Genomic DNA, 19,048 nt, shown 5'->3' with positions numbered 1-19,048 from the left:
TAGAGAATATTATAAAAGAAAATTTCCCAAATCTCACCAAAGATTCTGACACACTGCTTTCAGAGGGCTATCGGACCCCAGGTCGCCTCAACTCTAACCGAGGTTCTCCAAGACACATTGTGATGAACCTGTCCAAAGTCAAGACAAAAGAAAAGATTCTGCAAGCTGCCAGGAGTAAGCGCCAGTTGACCTACAGGGGCAAATCCATCAGAGTGACCGCAGACTTCTCTAATGAAACTTTCCAAGCAAGAAGACAATGGTCATCTACCTTTAATCTACTTAAACAGAACAATTTCCAGCCCAGAATTCTGTACCCTGCTAAGCTAAGCTTCAAAATTGACGGAGAAATCAAATCATTTACGGATATACAAACATTGAGGAAATTCACCACAACAAGACCAGCTCTACAGGAAATACTTCAACCTGTTCTGCACACTGACCACCACAATGGATCAGCAGCAAAGTAAGAACTCAGAAATTAAAGGACAGAACCTAACCTCCACACTGATGCAAAAGATAAAACTAAGCAATGGACTCTCACAAAACAAGACGAATAGAATACGACCACACTTATCAATTATCTCAATAAATGTTAATGGCTTGAATTCCCCACTGAAGAGACATAGATGGGTTGAATGGATTAAAAAACACAAGCCATCCATTTGCTGTCTGCAAGAAACACACCTGACTTCAAAAGACAAATTAAAGCTCCGAGTCAAGGGTTGGAAGACAATTTTTCAGGCAAATGGAATTCAGAAGAAAAGAGGAGTTGCAATCTTATTTTCAGATACATGTGGATTTAAAGCAACTAAAGTCAAAAAAGACAAAGATGGTCACTTTATATTGGTCAAGGGAAAAATACAACAAGAAGACATTTCAATTCTAAATATCTATGCACCCAATTTAAATGCTCCCAGATTCTTGAAACAGACCTTACTCAGTCTGAGCAATATGATATCTGATAATACCATAATAACAGGGGACCTTAACACTCCTCTTACAGAGCTGGACAGATCCTCTAAACAGAAATGAAACAAGGATATAAGAGATTTAAATGAGACCCTAGAACAACTGTGCTTGATAGACGCATATAGAACACTCCATTCCAAAGATAAAGAATATACATTCTTCTCATCACCCCATGGAACATTCTCCAAAATTGATCATATCCTGGGACACAAAACAAATATCAACAGAATCAAAAGAATTGAAATTTTACCTTGTATCTTCTCAGACCATAAGGCACTAAAGGTGGAACTCAACTCTAACAAAAATGCTCGACCCCACCCAAAGGCATGGAAATTAAACAATCTTCTGTTGAATGATAGATGGGTGGAGGAAGAAATAAAAGAGGAAATCATTAACTTCCTTGAGCATAACAACAATGAAGACACAAGCTACCATAACCTGTGGGATACTGCAAAAGCAGTTTTGAGAGGAAAATTCATCGCTTTAGATGCCTACATTCGAAAAACAGAAAGAGAGCACATCAACAGTCTCACAAGAGATCTTATGGAATTGGAAAAAGGAGAACAATCTAAGCCTAAACTCAGTAGAAGAAAAGAAATATCCAAAATCAAATCAGAGATCAATGAAATTGAAAACAAAAGAATCATTCAGAAAATTAATGAAACAAGGAGTTGTTTTTTTGAAAAAATAAATAAAATAGATAAACCATTGGCCAGACTAACGAGGAATAGAAAAGTAAAATCTCTAGTAACCTCAATCAGAAATGATAAAGGGGAAATAACAACTGATCATACAGAGATACAAGAGATCATCTCTGAATACTACCAGAAACTCTATGCCCAGAAATTTGACAACGTGAAAGAAATGGATCAATATTTGGAATCACACCCTCTCCCTAGACTCAGCCTGGAAGAAATAGAGCTCCTGAACAGACCAATTTCAAGCACTGAGATCAAAGAAACAATAAAAAATCTTCCAACCAAAAAATGCCCTGGTCCAGATGGCTTCACTCCAGAATTCTATCAAACCTTCAAGGAAGAGCTTATTCCTGTACTGCAGAAATTATTCCAAAAAATTGAGGAAGAAGGAATCTTCCCCAACACATTCTATGAAGCAAACATCACCCTGATACCAAAACCAGGAAAAGACCCAAACAAAAAGGAGAATTTCAGACCAATCTCACTCATGAATATAGATGCAAAAATTCTCAACAAAATCCTAGCCAATAGATTACAGTTTATCATCAAAAAAGTCATTCATCATGATCAAGTAGGCTTCATCCAGGGATGCAAGGCTGGTTTAACATACGCAAGTCTATAAATGTTATCCACCATATTAACAGAGGCAAAAATAAAGATCACATGATCCTCTCAATAGATGCAGAAAAAGCATTTGATTAAATCCAGCATCCTTTTCTAATTAGAACACTGAAGAGTACGGGCATAGGTGGCACATTTCTAAAACTGATTGAAGCTATCTATGACAAACCCACAGCCAATATTTTACTGAATGGAGTAAAACTCAAAGCTTTTCCTCTTAGAACTGGAACCAGACAAGGTTGTCCTCCGTCACCTTTCCTATTCAACGAAGTGCTGGAAGTTCTAGCCAATACAATTAGGCAAGACAAGGAAATAAAGGCAATCCAAATGGGAGCAGAGGAGGTCAAACTCTCCCTCTTTGCTGACGACATGATCTTATACTTAGAGAACCCCAAAGACTCAACCACAAGACTCCTAGAAGTCATCAAAAAATACAGTAATGTTTCAGGATATAAAATCAATGTCCACAAGTCAGTAGCCTTTGTGTACACCAATAACAGTCAAGATGAGAAGCTAGTTAAGGACACAACTCCCTTCACCATAGTTTCAAAGAAAATGAAATACCTAGGAATATACCTAACGAAGGAGGTGAAGGAGCTCTATAAAGAAAACTATAAAATCCTCAGAAAGGAAATAGCAGAGGATATTAACAAATGGAAGAACATACCATGCTCATGGATGGGAAGAATCAACATTGTTAAAATGTCTATGCTTCCCAAAGCAATCTACCTATTCAATGCCATTCCTATCAAAATACCAACATCGTACTTTCAAGATTTGGAAAAAATGATTCTGCGTTTTGAATGGAACCGGAAAAAAACCCGTATAGCTAAGGCAGTTCTCTGTAACAAAAATGAAGCTGGGGGCATCAGCATACCAGATTTTAGTCTGTACTACAAAGCCATAGTGCTCAAGACAGCATGGTACTGGCACAAAAACAGAGACATAGACACTTGGAATCGAATTGAAAACCAAGAAATGAAACTAACATTTTACAGCCACCTAATCTTTGATAAACCAAACAAGAACATACCTTGGGGGAAAGACTCCCTATTCAGTAAATGGTGTTGGGAGAACTGGATGTCTACATGTAAAAGACTGAAACTGGACCCACACCTTTTCCCACTCACAAAAATTGATTCAAGATGGATAAAGGACTTAAATTTAAGGCATGAAACAATAAAAATCCACAAAGAAAGCATAGGAAAAACACTGGAAGATATTGGCCTGGGGAAAGACTTCATGAAGAAGACTGCCATGGCAATTGCAACAACAACAAAAATAAACAAATGGGACTTCATTAAACTGAAAAGCTTCTGTACAGCTAAGGAGACAATAACCAAAGCAAAGAGACAACCTACACAATGGGAAAGGATATTTGCGTATTTTCAATCAGACAAAAGCTTGATAACTAGGATCTATAGAGAACTCAAATTAATCCACATGAAAAAAGCCAACAATCCCATATATCAATGGGCAAGAGACATGAATAGAACTTTCTCTAAAGATGACAGACGAATGGCTAACAAACACATGAAAAAATGTTCATCATCTCCATATATTAGAGAAATGCAAATCAAAACAACCCTGAGATATCATCTAACCCCAGTGAGAATGGCCCACAGCACAAAATCTCAAAACTGCAGATGCTGGCATGGATGTGGAGAGAAGAGAACACTTTTACACTGCTGGTGGGACTGCAAACTAGTACAACCTTTCTGGAAGGAAGTATGGAGAAACCTCAAAGCACTCAAGCTAGACCTCCCATTTGATCCTGCAATCCCATTACTGGGCATCTACCCAGAAGGAAAAAAATCCTTTTATCATAAGGACACTTGTACTAGACTGTTTATTGCAGCTCAATTTACAATTGCCAAAATGTGGAAACAGCCTAAATGCCCACCAACCCAGGAATGGATTAACAAGCTGTGGTATATGTAAACCATGGAATACTATTCAGCCATTAAAAAAAATGGAGACTTTACATCCTTCGTATTAACCTGGATGGAAGTGGAAGACATTATTCTTAGTAAAGCATTACAAGAATGGAGAAGCATGAATCCTATGTACTCAATTTTGATATGAGGACAATTAATGACAATTATGGTTATGGGGGGGGAAACAGAAAGAGGGACGGAGGGAGGGGGGTGGGGCCTTGGTGTGTGTCACACTTTATGGGGGCAAGACATGATTGCAACAGGGACTTTACCTAACAATTGCAATCAGTGTAACCTGGCTTATTGTACCCTCAATGAATCCCCAACAATAAAAAAAAAATAATAATAAATAAATAAATAAAAATTCTATGGGTGGGCATGGTGGCTCACACCTATAATCCTACACTAATGGAGACTGAGGTAGTCTGATTGAGTCCAAGAGTTTGAGATTGCTAGGTGTATACCATAGCACTCTACCAAGGGTGACAAAGTGAGGCTCTGTCTCAAAAAACAAACAAACAAACAAAAAAAACTTTTGCTTTACCTGGCCTGCCACAGGCATATTTTCTATCCTTTCTCTCCAGTATCCTACTTGAGAAACTATAGGGACCCTGGGCTACTTTATGATTTAAAGTGGCATTCTAGCATCACTTTTAAAATATAAAGGATAAGCATTGAGCACTGACTTGAGGAAGCCTTCTTTAAACACAGCACCACAGCAGCTTCCAGACTGCAGAGGCAGCTTTAGAAACTCTTGGTGCCCACCTCCCTAGGTTGGGCATGGAGCCTAAGGCCCTCACAGAGAAGGGACGAGTCACTCCCTGTGGACACTGCTTTCATGCAGGGCAGATGTTGCATTTCAGGATCACAGACTTTGCTGGCTCAAGTGTTGGCAAATAGTAAAGGTCAACTTTGCACCAATGACTAAGTAGGTACAGCTACACAGTGTGTCTTTAGAACCAGAGATCACAATGCTGAAGCTGAATTTCTGTCCCCACTGTCCAAAGGAATATTTATAATGATCCTTTAACATTTCTTCTGGCCTGGAACCCATGGTATGTACCAGACTCAGAGTACAGTTATGGGACTTTCATCTTCGAGGCTTAAATGGTTCAAGAATGTGCAACCCCTTCCCCAAGTCATGTTCAGCTGGCTCTGCCTGCTCATTTCTGAGGCAGGTTGTCAAGGCATCTTAAGGCTCAAAAGCCACCAACACAACAATACAACTTGATGGCACCACCACAACTACAGAGAACTAGACCATAACACACAGCACCACTAGTGTGCTAATAAATGTTTGACAGTTGGTTATCTGGGGGAAAAGTATGCATACATACACTTATTGTAAACATTACTGATAGAAAGGGTATATTACATACGATTTATGAATGAAATTAAATATGTAATACTTTTATTATAAATTTCATATCTTATAACTTGAGTGTGATTTCTTATTTCTTGCAAAAACTTATCAGTTTTATAATTATATCATCAACAATAGTTTTACAAAGCCAGACTATAAATAAATATTGTAAGTATTTGCTTGTTTACATCTGCAGTCCCCAACTCCTGGGCCTTGGAATGGGCCACAAAGCAGGACAGGAGGGTCAGGCAGAGCCAGCAAAGCTTCATCTATATTTACAGGTGCTCCCATTGCTCGCATCACTGCCTGAGCTCTGCCTCCTGTCAGATAAGCAGCAGCATCAGATTGTCATACGAGCAAGAACCCTACCGTAAACCATGCAGGTGAGGGATCTAGTTTGCACCCTCCATATGAGCATCTAATGCCCCAAAAGGTTGGGGACCCGTGGCTTACATGATTGACAGATGAATGTAGATTTGATAAATGTTGGTTGATGTTTTCATTACATGAATAAAGCAAAAGTGAAACAATGAAGAATGAAGTAGGAACTTCACTCCTTTATTAAAAACATAAGCAGTGTCCTTGGTGAACTGATAAAAGCTTTCAAATATTGGGGTAATATTCCTCTATATCTAATATATTATATTATATTTACAATATAATAGCGATGGGCATAACACACATTAAGGTTTAATCTGCTTTCTTAAGTCTAAACAATCACTAACATAGTAAATTAAGCCCTGCTGTACCACTACTGATTTCTATAGTATAAACACTCCCGTCATGGCTGTTTCAAGCTATCAGCCACTGAAGTCACCGGATGCAGTTAAGAAACATGTGGCGGGACACCATTACACAGTATTTCTACCAGACAGATGCAATATGTGTAAATGACTTCAGGAGTATAGAGAATAATAAAATGTAGTAAAACAATTAGGAATTTATACATTTTGAGTATTATTACCTCTTTTTTTTTTTTTTTTGAGACAGTCTCACTTGGTTATCCTCAGTAGAGTGCTGTGGCATCATTGGTCACAGCAACCTCAAACTTTTGGGCTCAAGTGATCTCTTGCCTCAGCCTCCCGAGTAGCTGGGACTACAGGCGCCTGCCACAATGCCCGGCTATTTTTAGAGACGGCATCTTGCTCTGGCTTAGGCTGGTTTCCAACCAGTGAGCTCAGGCAATCCACCCACCTCAGCCTCCCACAGTGCTAGGATTACAGGCGTGAGCCACCATGCCCGGCCAACTCTTGTTTGTAACCTAATGTTTAGCTTTAATTTTTAATAATGACCATGTTTAACAACTCACTCACAGTCTTCCTTAAAATCTAGCAATCAGATCTTGAGGCCCTGCCGAAGTCTAGTCCAGGGCATCACAGGATGCGGCGCAGGAGCAGAACAACAGGGCAGAGCACCCCAGTGCTCAGAATCCACATCCTCCACCAGCCCCACCGCCAGGAGAAGCCCCTCCTTCCCTTCCCTGTGCCTTAAAATAGACAAGTGGATTTGTAATTGCAAATAAAATTATGATTTTGTTTTATTTATTTAAAAAAAAGAGGCTTAAGTCACTGAGGACTACTGCTGTTAAATTTATTTTAAATTTAATGGAGAAAACATGAAGTACTTGGTATTGTCAACTCTGTTGGCAGCTGGTTAGCTCCTGAAGTACTAATTTACCATCCCCTCATTTCGTTCACTTGTGGATTCATTCAACAGATTTTTAAGAGCCTTCTGGGGCCAGGGTTGGCCCCCAGAGGGGTGCAATGAAAGCCCTGCCACGTCTTGTTGCAAGCTCTGGGACCATGAATGGTACAGGCTCCAGTCCTCGGCCTGACTCCCGGCTTGTAGGGAAGGAGGGCCTGGAGTCAAATGCTCAGGATGCAAATGAGGTGTGCACAGGGCGGGATGGGAGGTGGGGGGAGGAGGAGGAGTTGGGGGTGCGGGGTGGCTAAAAACTGCAGGTAGCAAGGCAGTGAGACCAAAGTGTCCTAGGCACAATCATTCAATAACAAGTGAAATTTACAAGTGAGATACTGCTTTATGCTAGGTAGATTTTACTAAGAAAACCGTGCAAAACCAATTCCATGACTTTTGAATACCTCTTAAACCTAAGGCTATAAAAGTCCAGGATTGGGGGAGGAAGAAAAGGTTTTCTTTGTAGGAAGCTGTGAGCATACGCTGAGCAGCCTTCCCTGGGACCACCTGGAGAGGGCGGGCTGTGTGCCCCGCCCCGCAGATGGGGATGAGGTGCAAGTCCAGGCAGAGAGAAGACCTGTCTCCCCACCTGGGGGCAGAGCCAAAAATTTTTGTGGCGGTGGTGGTGAGAGAGTAAGCGCTCCCAGGGTTTGCTACAGTCAGAGGCGTGTGCGGAGCGGGTGGTGGGTGCAGCAAGAGTGGGGCGGGGCGTTGCCTCAGGGAGGAGGTGGCCAACTGCAGGAAAGGAGGCATCAGCTGCCTCCAGGTGGCAGGCCCAGAGAGTGCAAAGCCCCTCAGACAGACCTCCTGCCCTCCTCCCTCTCTCCTTGCACCCCCACCTGTGCCAGAGGTGGTCTGAGATGGGCAAACTCTGACCACCCCAATGCCAACTACGTATCCAAGCTGAGGCGAGAGAGCAGCGTCTTAAGGTGAATGAAGTTTAAAGCATTAATTAGTATCTCAGACCAAAACTTGTAATTTTTGCCTTCCGATTATCTGGGACTACAGGCACCCGCCACCATGTTGGGTAAGTTTTCTATTTTTTTTTTTTTATTAAATCATAACTGTGTACATTAATGCAATCATGGGGTACAATGTGCTGGTTTTATATGCCATTTGAAATATAAAAGTGGTTAACATAGCCTTTACTGCATTTTCTTAGTTATTGTGTTAAGACATTTACACTCTACACTTAGTAAATTTACCCTTGTATGTACCCTTGTAAAATGCACCTTAGGTTCCCTCTCCCTCCCCTCCCCCCTGCTTCTCCCCCCTCTTCTTGGGCTATAGTTGAGTTATAGTTTTCATGTGAAAGCTATAAATTGGGGGCAGCACCTGTGGCTCAAAGAAGTAGGGTGCCGGCCCCATATGCCAGAGGTGGTAGGTTCAAACCCAGCCCCAACCAAAAAAAAAAAAAAAACCTGCAAAAAAGCTATAAATTTATAAATTGGTTTCATAGTAGGGCTGAGTACATTGGATACTTTTTCTTCCATTCTTGAGATACTTTGTTAAGAAGAATATGTTCCAGCTCCATCCATGTAAACATGAAAGAGGTAAAGTCTCCATCCTTTTTTAAGGCTGCATCATATTCCTTGGTGTACATATACCACAATTTATTAATCCATTCATGAGTTGATGGGCACTTGGGCTTTTTCCATGACTTAGCAATTATGAATTGGGCTGCAATAAGCATTGTGGTGCAAATATCTTTGTTATAATGTGATTTTGGTCCTCTGGATATATACCTAGTAGAGGAATTGAAGGATCGAATGGCAGGTCTATTTTTAGATCCCTAAGTGAACTCCAAACATCTTTCCAAAAGGAACATATTAGTTTGCATTCCCACCAGCAGTGTAGAAGTGTTTCCTTTTCTACACATCCGCACCAGCGTCTCTGGTTTTGGGATTTTGTGATATGGGCTAATCTTACTGGAGTTAGATGATACCTCAAAGTGGTTTTGATTTGCATTTCTCTGATGATTAAGGATGATGAGCATTTTTTCATATGTCTGTAGGCTGTGTGCCTATCTTCCTCAGAGAAGTTTCTCTTCAAGTACCTTGCCCACCCTGAGATGGGATCACTTGTTCTTTTCTTGCTAATACGTTTGAGTTCTCTGTGGATTCTGGTTATTAAACCTTTGTCAGAGACATAACCTGCAAATATCTTCTCTTGTTCTGAGGGCTGTCTGCTTGCTTTACTTACTGTATTTTTGGCTATGCGGAAGTTTTTAGTTTGATCATATCCCAGTAATGTATTTTTGGTGTTGCTTCAACTGCCTCGGGAGGGGGGAAGGTCCTCCTCATAAAGTATTCTCCCAGGCTGATTACTTCAAGTGTTTCCCCTGCCCTTCCTTCTAGTATTTTTACAGTTTCATGTCTTAAGTTTAAATCTTTAATCCAGTGAGAGTCTATCTTAGTTAATGGTGAAAGGTGTGGGTCCAGTTTCAGTCTTCTACAAGTTGCCAGTCAGTTCACCCAGCACCATTTGTTAAATAGGGAATCTTTTCCCCACTGAATGTTTTTAATTGACTTATTAAAAATAATGGTAAGTAGCTGGGTTCATCTCTTGGTTCTCTATGTGTTCCATATACCTAGCTCTCTGTTTTTGTGCCAGTACCATGCTGTTTTGATCACTATTGAATTATAGTATAATCTGAGGTCTGGTAACATAATTCCTCCTGTTTTGTTTTTATTTCTGAGTAATGTCTTGGCTACTGGAGGTCTTTTCTGATTCCATATAAAATGAAGCATTATTTTTTTGAGATCTTTAAAGTATGACAGTGGAGCTTTAATAGGGATTGCATTAAAATTGTATATTGCTTTGGGTAGTATGGACATTTTAACAATGTTGATTCTTTGCAGCCATGAGCATGGAATGCTTTTCCATTTGTTAACATCTTCAGCTATTTCTTTTCTTAGAGTTTCATAGTTCTCTTTATAGAGATCTTTCACATCCTTTGTTAGGTAAACTCCCAAATATTTAATCTTCTTTGGCACTACTGTGAAAGGAATAGAGTCCTTGACCATTTTTTCAGCTTGACTATTGTTGGTCTATGTAAAGGCTACAGATTTAAGAGTGCTGATTTTGTAACCGGAGACACTGCTGTATTCCTTGATCACTTCTAAGAGTTTTGTAGTAGAATCCCCAGTGTTTTCCAGATATAACATCATATCATCTGTGGAGAGTGAAAGATTGATCTCCTCTGACTCTATGTGGATACCCTTGATCGCATTATCTTGCCTAATTGGGATGGCTAAGACTTCCATTACAATGTTAAAAAGCAGGGGAGACAATAGGCAACCTTGCCTGGTTCCTGATCTGAGTGGAAATGATTTCAATTTAACTCCATTCAATACGATATTGGCTGTGGGTTTCCTGTAGATGGCTCTATCAGTTTAAGAATTTCCCTTCTATACCAATTCTCTTAAGTGTTGTGATCATGAAAGGATGCTGGATATTATCAAAAGCTTTTTCTGCATCAATTGAGAGAATCATATGGTCTTCGTTTTTTAATTTGTTTATGCGATGAATTATATTTATAGATTTACGTATATTGAACCAGCCTTGAGACCCTGGGATATAACCCACTTGGTCATGGTGTATAATTTTTTTGATGTGTTGCTGGATTCTGTTTGCTACAATCTTGTTGAACACTTTTGCATCACTATTCATTAGTGATATTGGTCTATAATTTTCTTTTCTTGTTGGGTCTTTTCCTGGTTTCGGGATCAAGGTGATGTTTGCTTCATAGAATGTGTTGGGTAGTATGCCTTCTTTTTCTACATTTTGGAAAAGGTTAAGTAATATAGATACTAATTCCTCTTCAAAGGTTTGGTAGAATTCTGATGTGAAGCCATCTGGTCCTGGACTTTTCTTTTTAGGGAGATTTTGTATAGTTGATGCTATTTCAGAACTTGATATAGGCCTGTTCAACATTTCCACTTCATTCTGGCTAAGTCTAGGAAGGTGGCGTACCTCCAAGTATTGGTCTATTTCCTTTAAATTTTTGTATTTCTGAGAATACAGTTTCTTGTAATATTCATTAATGATTTTTTTAATTTCTGAGAAGTCTGTTGTTATTTCATCTTTGCCATTTCTGATTGATGAAATTAGAGATTTTACTTTTTTTTTTCCTGGTTAGGTTAGCCAAAGGTTTATCTATTTTATTGACCTTTTCAAAAAACCAAGTTTTTGATTTCTTGATCTGTTGTATAATTCTTTTGTTTTCAATTTCATTTATTCTGCTCTAATTTTGGTTATTTCTTTTCCTCTGCTGGGTTTGGGATTGGAACATTCTTCCTTTTCTAGTTGCTTGAGATGGTCCATTAAGTTAGTAACTTCTTCTTTTTCCATTCTCTTGAGGAAGGCTTGCAGTGCTACAAATTTCCATCTTAGGACTGCCTTTGTGGTATCCCAAAGATTCTGATAATTTGTGTGTTCATTAGCAATTTTGTTCTAAAAATTTGGTAATTTCCTTCTTAATCTCGTCTATGTTCCTTCTTAATCTTGTCTATGACCCAGCTATCATTCAGCATACAGTTATTTAGTTTCCATGGTTTTATATGAGTATGCAGATTCCTGTTGTTACTGAGTTCAACTGTTATTTCATGATGGTCTGAGAAGATGTAAAGAATAATTTCTTTTCTTTTAAATTTGCTGAGGTTAGACTTGTGACCTAATATGTGATCAATTTTGGAGGATGTTCTGTGGGCTTATGAGAAGAATGTGTATTCAGTTTTGTTAGGATGAAATGTTCTGTAGATGTCTGTTAAATACAATTGTTGAATGGTTATGTTTAAGTCTAAAATTTCTTTGCTTAGCTTCTTATTGGAGGATCTATCCAACACTGCCAAAGGAATGTTAAAATCTCGGATTATTATGGTGCTGGAGGAAATGAAGTTGGTCATGTCTGTTAGAGTCTCTCTTATAAATTGAGGCACATTCTGGTTGGGTGCACAAATGTTAATAATTGAAATGTCATCATGTTGAGTATTACCCTTAACGAATATGAAGTGACCATCCTTATCTTTCCTTACTTGTGTTGGTTTAAAGCCTATTGTATGTGTGAATAAAATTGCAACCCCTGATTTTTTCTGATTTCCATTTGCCTGAAATATAGATGAACATCCCTTCACCCTGAGTCTATATTTATCTTTTAAGGTAAGATGAGATTCTCGTATGCAGCAGATATCTAGCCTGAGTTTTCATATCAAGTCAGCCAACCTGTGCCTCTTTAGAGAACAATTTAAGCCATTCACATTAATTGAGAATATTGATAAGCCTGGTGGAATTTTGGGTATCAAGTTTTTCAAAAGTCTAGTGGACATTTTTAATCCTTTCACCACTGTGGAAGTTGGAATTTGATCAAAAGTTTCTGAGTGAATTTACTTTTGTGGTGAAGGATTGCACTGGTCATTATGGAGGATAGGTATGAGAATATCCTGGAGAGCTGGTTTAGTTATAGCAAATTTCTTCAACATGTGAATGTCATTAAGGTATTTAATTTCTCCATCATAAATAAAACTCAGTTTCACTGGATACAGGATCCTGGGTTGAAAATTATTTTGTTTTAGGAGATTAAAATTTGATGACCCCTCTTTCTGCTTGAAAGATTTCAACTTCAATAGAGAGATCTGCTGTCATTCTAATATTCTTTCCATTGTAGGGTATGGTTTTCTTATGTCTGGCTGCTTGCAGAATTTTCTCCTTCATATTAATTCAGAGAAGTTAATTATAATGTTTCTGGGAGATGCCTTATTCGGGTTGAGTTATGCTGAAGTTCTGAAACTGTCTGCTATCTGAATTTCAGATTCTCTTGGCATGTCTGGGACGTTCTCTTTGATTATCTCATGGAGTAGAGCATCTGGGCCTTTTGAAGCCACCTCTTTGCCTTCAGGAATTCTATAAGGTGAATATTAGTTTTCTTCGAATTATCCCAGAGCTTTCTGAGAGAATGATACATTTTGCTCTCCACTTATCTTCCTCTTTGAGCATTTGGGCGCATTCCAAAGCTTTGTCTTCAATGTCAGAAATCCTTCTTTTGCCTATTCCATTCTGTTACTGAGGGATTCTACTGTATTTCTCATATCTTTGAGGGCTGCAAGTTCTTGTCTCAATGTGTCAAAATCTTTGGTGATTTTGTCTTTGAATTCATTGAATTCCTGAGACAACTTTTGAAATGCTCCTTGAATTTCTAATTTCAACTTTACCTCCATTCTATTAATCTTATTTGCAATCCAAATTCTGAATTCGATTTCTGACATTTCAGCCATTTGTTTATGAATGGGATATTCTGGTATGTCTGCCATGTCCTTCCTTGGGGGAGTTGATCTACTCTGATTATTCATGTTACTGGAGTTTTTCCACTGATTCTGCCCCATGATTATTATACACTGTTTGGCTAGATGAGCAGATATGGTGAAGTTGGGTTGGGGGTTCCTGGAGTAGGGATTAACCAGCCCTTTGTCCAAGAGCTGGGACTGGTGTCTGTAACTTTTCCTCTAGAGCTTTGCAAAGGATCCATACAGTGCTATGGCCCGAGACACTGGGGACCTGCTTGGTCTGGTGGGGCTGTGTGGCTCTACCTTGTTTTCAGCTGGTCTCTGATACCCCTACTAGTGAATCAGTAACTCTGTGTTGAAGTCTCAGCTGTGGAGAAATATCAGCAACTAAGTCACCCTGCCCCCCACCGGCAACAACTGGAAAAGGAAAATCAAACCTTCCCACAATAATACACCCAGGGTACCACTTTGGATAGTCCTTGGATGATTGGCCCAGTTCAAGAGATCCTAATCAATTGTCCCAGTCAGCATCCAGTCTCAAGTGGGAGAGTTCAAAAGGTCTCCAGCAACGAGGTAGTAGGGGTCTGCTGGCAGCTTGAGTATGACTCGCTCTGGTGCTCTGTGGAGTCAGAAGGATCCACCCAGCAAATTAATTAGTCCAGGAAGGTTGATGCCTCCTTCCCCACCTTACACCTCTGCCACACCCAATCATTGGTAACCCCAGAGGGCGGTGACCCAATTCCCTCCAATGAGCAGATGCTCCAGGGATTTGCACCTGCCTGAGTCATAGGGAGATCTAGGTCTCCTTGGCCAGACTGCCACACTCTGCCACCAGCCAGTAGGAAGATCTGAAGCCTGACAACCTTGGGTGCTTAATGGAAGCTGGGGCAGTTCACTCAGTTCCAGCCCCACCTCAGATTGATGTTGCTGCCACTTATATTCTGGCAGAATTAGCATTTCTGTCCTGGCTATATTCCCCTGTGGGCCAGGCTCTGTTTGAGTTCACAGAAACTGCGGCTCAGCCCTGCCCTAAGGCACTGCCATTGTCCCAATTCTCACAGAGCTGGCATCTCTGTTTCCTCTGCACTCTGTGTTGGAGCAGGCATGGTTAAAGCTCACATTCAGCTCTCAGTTCCTGCCTCTCCTGGGGCTGGTACTCACACACAACTCTCAGTGTCTGTTTCTCCCTGGGCTGTTGCTGTTGCCCTGCCTACTTTTGTCTCAGCTATGGTCCCCTGCAGGCCACGTGCTTCTTAGGCTCACTAAAGCAGCACTTGTGACTCAGCCCTGCCATGGGAGTATGCTGTCTCTGCGCATGCCCGTATTCTAGTCTCCATCCCTGCAGCACCCTGCCCTGGCAGGTACTGCCTCATGCGTACCCTTTAGTCACCAGGCCTGCATTTCTGTCCCAGATTTGTTCTGCCAGTGGCTGCCACAGGCAGCCTGGCTTTCTCTGGTTGCCAAGAGAGGTGGCGAGCGTCTCTCCATAATATCTCCAGGGGTGTGAGTCCTATTGTTCCCACTGCTGCCACTGCTGCTCTGTGCTGCAGGGCACTGCTTCTCCCTCTCTGTCTCGGTCCATTGTCTTCTCTTTACACCTGTACCACAGAATCAGCACAGATCTGCAATAGCCCATGCCTTGTCCACACCTCTCAAGAAAATGCCCAAGAATCTGGACTCCATGGGAGACAGGCTTCCAGACCATGGGGTAGAGGGGAGTGCTGGGAGTTTAGAATTGTAGGTAGAGAATATATACAGTTTTATGCCTGGTGGGAGAATGCCTATGCACACTAGTAGGTCCTCTCTGGGGAAGAAGTTCCAGTTTTTAGAGGGTCTGTCCTGTGGGATAAAATAGGAGGAGATCTAAACTCTGCTCTCTTGTTTGTATAGAGTATACTGTGAGCTGTTCTCATGGGGAAGGGACTCCCATCCACTTGTGATGGATTTTGTACATATTGTTTGTTTCCTTGGGGTCGCAGCTTGCCTCAGCAGGGTTGATGTGCATTCTTCAACCTTCTCTCTTGGCTTAGCTCCAAACCATCAGCTTACTTGCTAAACTTCTGTCCTTTAACTCTCCTTCTAGACAGGAGCCTCTGTAGAAATCTGGCTCCAGTCAGCCATCTTGGCTACATCCCCCTAGTTTTTCTATTTTTAGTAGAGATGGAGTCTCACTCTTTGTTAGGCTGGTCCTGAACTCCTGAGCTCAAGGGATCCTCCCACCTCTGCCTCCCAGAGCCCTGGAATTTACAGGTTTGAGCCACAGTGCCAGCTGAAGAAAGTTTTGATTACTACATGAGAATGAACCATAGCACCTGCCAAATTTCTGTCCAGGACAAGAGAGGATTCCTTTCAATAATTGATTCAGAGACTTGAGAAACAAAAAGGAACACAGGTTTGATTATATCACAAATTCTCTTCCATACACAGGTCATCAGTGGAAAAGTATCTAGTCAGGCTAGAAAGACCTAGTTGAATGATGTCTGTGATTCTGAAAACTAATACAAAAAAGAGATATTCAGTTTTCTAGTTCATAGCAAAAGATCTCCTGCATTTGACATTTTGTGTCCCTAAATTTAGTTCCGAGTGTCCCCAAACTTAGCTTCCAGCTTTCATACTGATAATGACATTAGGCATAGTTAGGTGACAATGTACCCATGGAAATGGAAGCCCACCACTAGGGATCCAAGTTGGCTGCCAGCTTGACACACCCCTATCCTCACCCCTACTTTCACCCCTACACACTTTATTTATCAGGATTTCCAGAGGACAGAGACTCCCTACCTGTTGGAATCCAAGATGCTTTGAGGAACACATTCTACCCTTGAAGTAGTGGAAAAAATGAGTCAAATATTTATATAATTCTATTTCAAGAATGCTCTTTTTCTTGAAATTTACATTTAAATTAAAAGTGAATTTTCTTTCCTTTGGGTCCTTCAATGATCTACATCATTTCCACAACTTATGCAAAACAAATCTGTGTGGCTGAAGGAAAAAGACTACTTTCATTCCTGGCCAATAACTGTCAATCATATCCTGCCACGAAATTCCACAGTGATGGAAGACTTTACTTATGATTAGTGATCTGTATTTATTTGTTCTTTGATGCAGAAGCCTGAAACAAAACCATTCAATTCCACCAAGTGCTTTCATGTTAGTATAATAAGATCTTTCAGTGTTTTCCATTACTGTGATCTTCATGGAATTACTCATTAAAAACACAAAGGTCCACTAGTAGATACTATTATCAATAGAAAAATGTCAGCACTGATATAATATTAAAATATAATATTAAAAAAGAAGTGTTGGCTTGAAACTGGCCTAGGTATACACAGTATTGTACATGATATTGAGTATCAATAAAATCAACAAAAGAACAGAAGAACTTGAATTTATCTAAGACAGGAGAATAATATATGTTCCTGGGGCTTCTTCTAAGAAACCATGTCATGAGAGTTTTTGTGTCACATTGTTGTGTCCATTGATACCACTGCATCTTTGAAATGCTTGGATTAGAGTTAGTAGAAACAATCTGTTTGCCTCACCCTGACCTGGGGTTAAACAGGATTACCCAAGTACTCCAGTGAGGGTACCACTCATCAGCTACTTATCTAAATACTGACAAGTTGCCTATGAATATGAGAAGAAGGCATTTATCATATTGGAAGGAAGCAGAGGCCTTATCTGTCTGCATTGTCATTTTGCACCTGTTTTTTGCAGGCTCTGACCTGTTGGATTTTGTCTGTTTCCAGGGTTACGGTGACAGCAATGTGCAACATGGACTTCAGCCGGTTCCCTCTGGACACGCAAACTTGCTCCCTGGAGATTGAAAGCTGTGAGTAGGCTCCACCCAGGGACAAGCAGCTCCTCATCACCCCGACACCCACCTCTAACTTTCAATGTGTATTTCTCATGTTGTACCCAACGCGAGTGGAATTATAGAGAAAATGCCAGCACACTGAGTTCGAATTAGGTATGGGTCCTTTATTGGCCAGCCAACAGAGATAGGCTCACACCTGAAAAATCTCAGCAAGCATTTACAGACGCAGAGTGTTTTTTATACCCTTTTTTCAGTTGGGGAGGGGATTGGAATTCCTAATGCAAAGCAGTTTACAGAAGCAAAAGGCAATGTTAGATCTATAGAGCAGGGAGTCAGGATCAAAGAGAACTAAATGGTGTTTTCCAAGGGCCTGCATCCTGGGCTAATCTGCCCCATATCCACAGGATATGTTTATGTAACACTTCCCATTTCTGCAAGGCCTACATGCCCAGGGACAGGTCTTGAGAAAGTGGGGGTTGTGGGATGAGAGAGTACAAGATGGGGTCAATCTGGCCTTCTCATTCATGTACCACTGCACTTCTAAAGTGATCTTCTATATTGATAAAGAAAAAATTGGGAACTAAAATCTTTGATTCCCATAATTGACCTTTTTAGTGCCCTGGGGCAATGGTTTTAATCTTTGTCCTATGGAAACTGGAGTTTTCATTTTAATAAAAATTTTAATTTTTTTTGAGACAGAGCCTCACTCTGTTGCCCAGGCTAGAAAGCTCAGAGCAACCTCAAAGTCCTGGGCTCAAGTAAACTTCCTGCCTCAGCCTCCAGTAGCTGGAGCTACAGGCACCAGCCACAATGCCTGGATAGTTTTTTTCTATTTTTAGTAGAGATGAGGTCTCACTCTTGCTCAGGCTGGTCTCTAACTCTTGAGCTCAGGCAATCCACCCATCTCAGCCTCCCAGAGTTCTAGGATTACAGGTGAGAGCCACTGTGCCCTTTGATTCTGGAGTTTCTAGAGTTCTCCAGGGCAGCTTCTTGGGGAGGAATAGCGGGCTGAATGAATACGGGTCTCCTTCCAAGCCCTCAGCCCAGAGCACGCGCACACACATACACACCACCCAGAGAGCCTGTTTTTGGTCTGTTTTATTGCTTTTCTAAATATGTTTTCCACTGAAGAAAGGATTTCCTAGCAAAAGCAAAAGAGTTTGTTGGCAATAGTTGCCCTGGGGAACAGCTGCTGTGAATATACGTGGTGGCAGGACTCTCAGGCCCTTTCAGGTACAGCCTAGGAACCTGAGGAAGTACACGGGGGTCCTGGAGAAGTTGAAGCCCAGGCTCTGTGACACCACAGGCACGGGCACCAAATGAAAAAATAGAAAAATTGGATTTTGTGAAAATTTACAACTTTTGTGTATCACATACATTTTTGCAAGCCACAGGTGGAATTTCTTCTTCCAAAAGTCTCATCTACGCTCCTAAAACTTTTTAACTGGCTCAATGCCCATAGCTCAGTGAGTAGGGTGCCAGCCACATACACCGAGGCTGGTGGGTTTGAGCCCAGCCTGGACCTGCTAAATAACAATGACATCTGCAACCAGAAATACCCGGGTGTTGTGGCAGGCGCCTGTAGTCTCAGCTACTCAGGAGACTGAAGCAAGAGAATCACTTAAGCCCAAGAGGTTGAGGTTGCTCTGAGCTATGACGCCATGGTA

The 19,048-nt window shown here is 40.9% G+C and overlaps 1 protein-coding gene across 1 annotated transcript in view; it reads left to right on the top strand.

Annotated features, from left to right (window-relative positions):
• The window catches only part of GABRR1 (gamma-aminobutyric acid type A receptor subunit rho1), a 76,137-nt gene that overhangs the window by 43,845 nt on the left and 13,244 nt on the right, over window positions 1-19,048 (top strand). The window contains exon 6 of the mRNA XM_053590903.1: window positions 17,314-17,396. Coding sequence (XP_053446878.1) covers window positions 17,314-17,396 — 83 coding nt within the window. The remainder of the gene's footprint in view (window positions 1-17,313; window positions 17,397-19,048) is intronic.

This window comes from Nycticebus coucang, chromosome 5 (assembly GCF_027406575.1).
Source record: "Nycticebus coucang isolate mNycCou1 chromosome 5, mNycCou1.pri, whole genome shotgun sequence".
NCBI classification, from domain to species: domain Eukaryota; kingdom Metazoa; phylum Chordata; class Mammalia; order Primates; family Lorisidae; genus Nycticebus; species Nycticebus coucang.
Note: the sequence above shows the minus strand (reverse complement) of the source record. Positions and strands in the feature narration are given on the sequence as shown.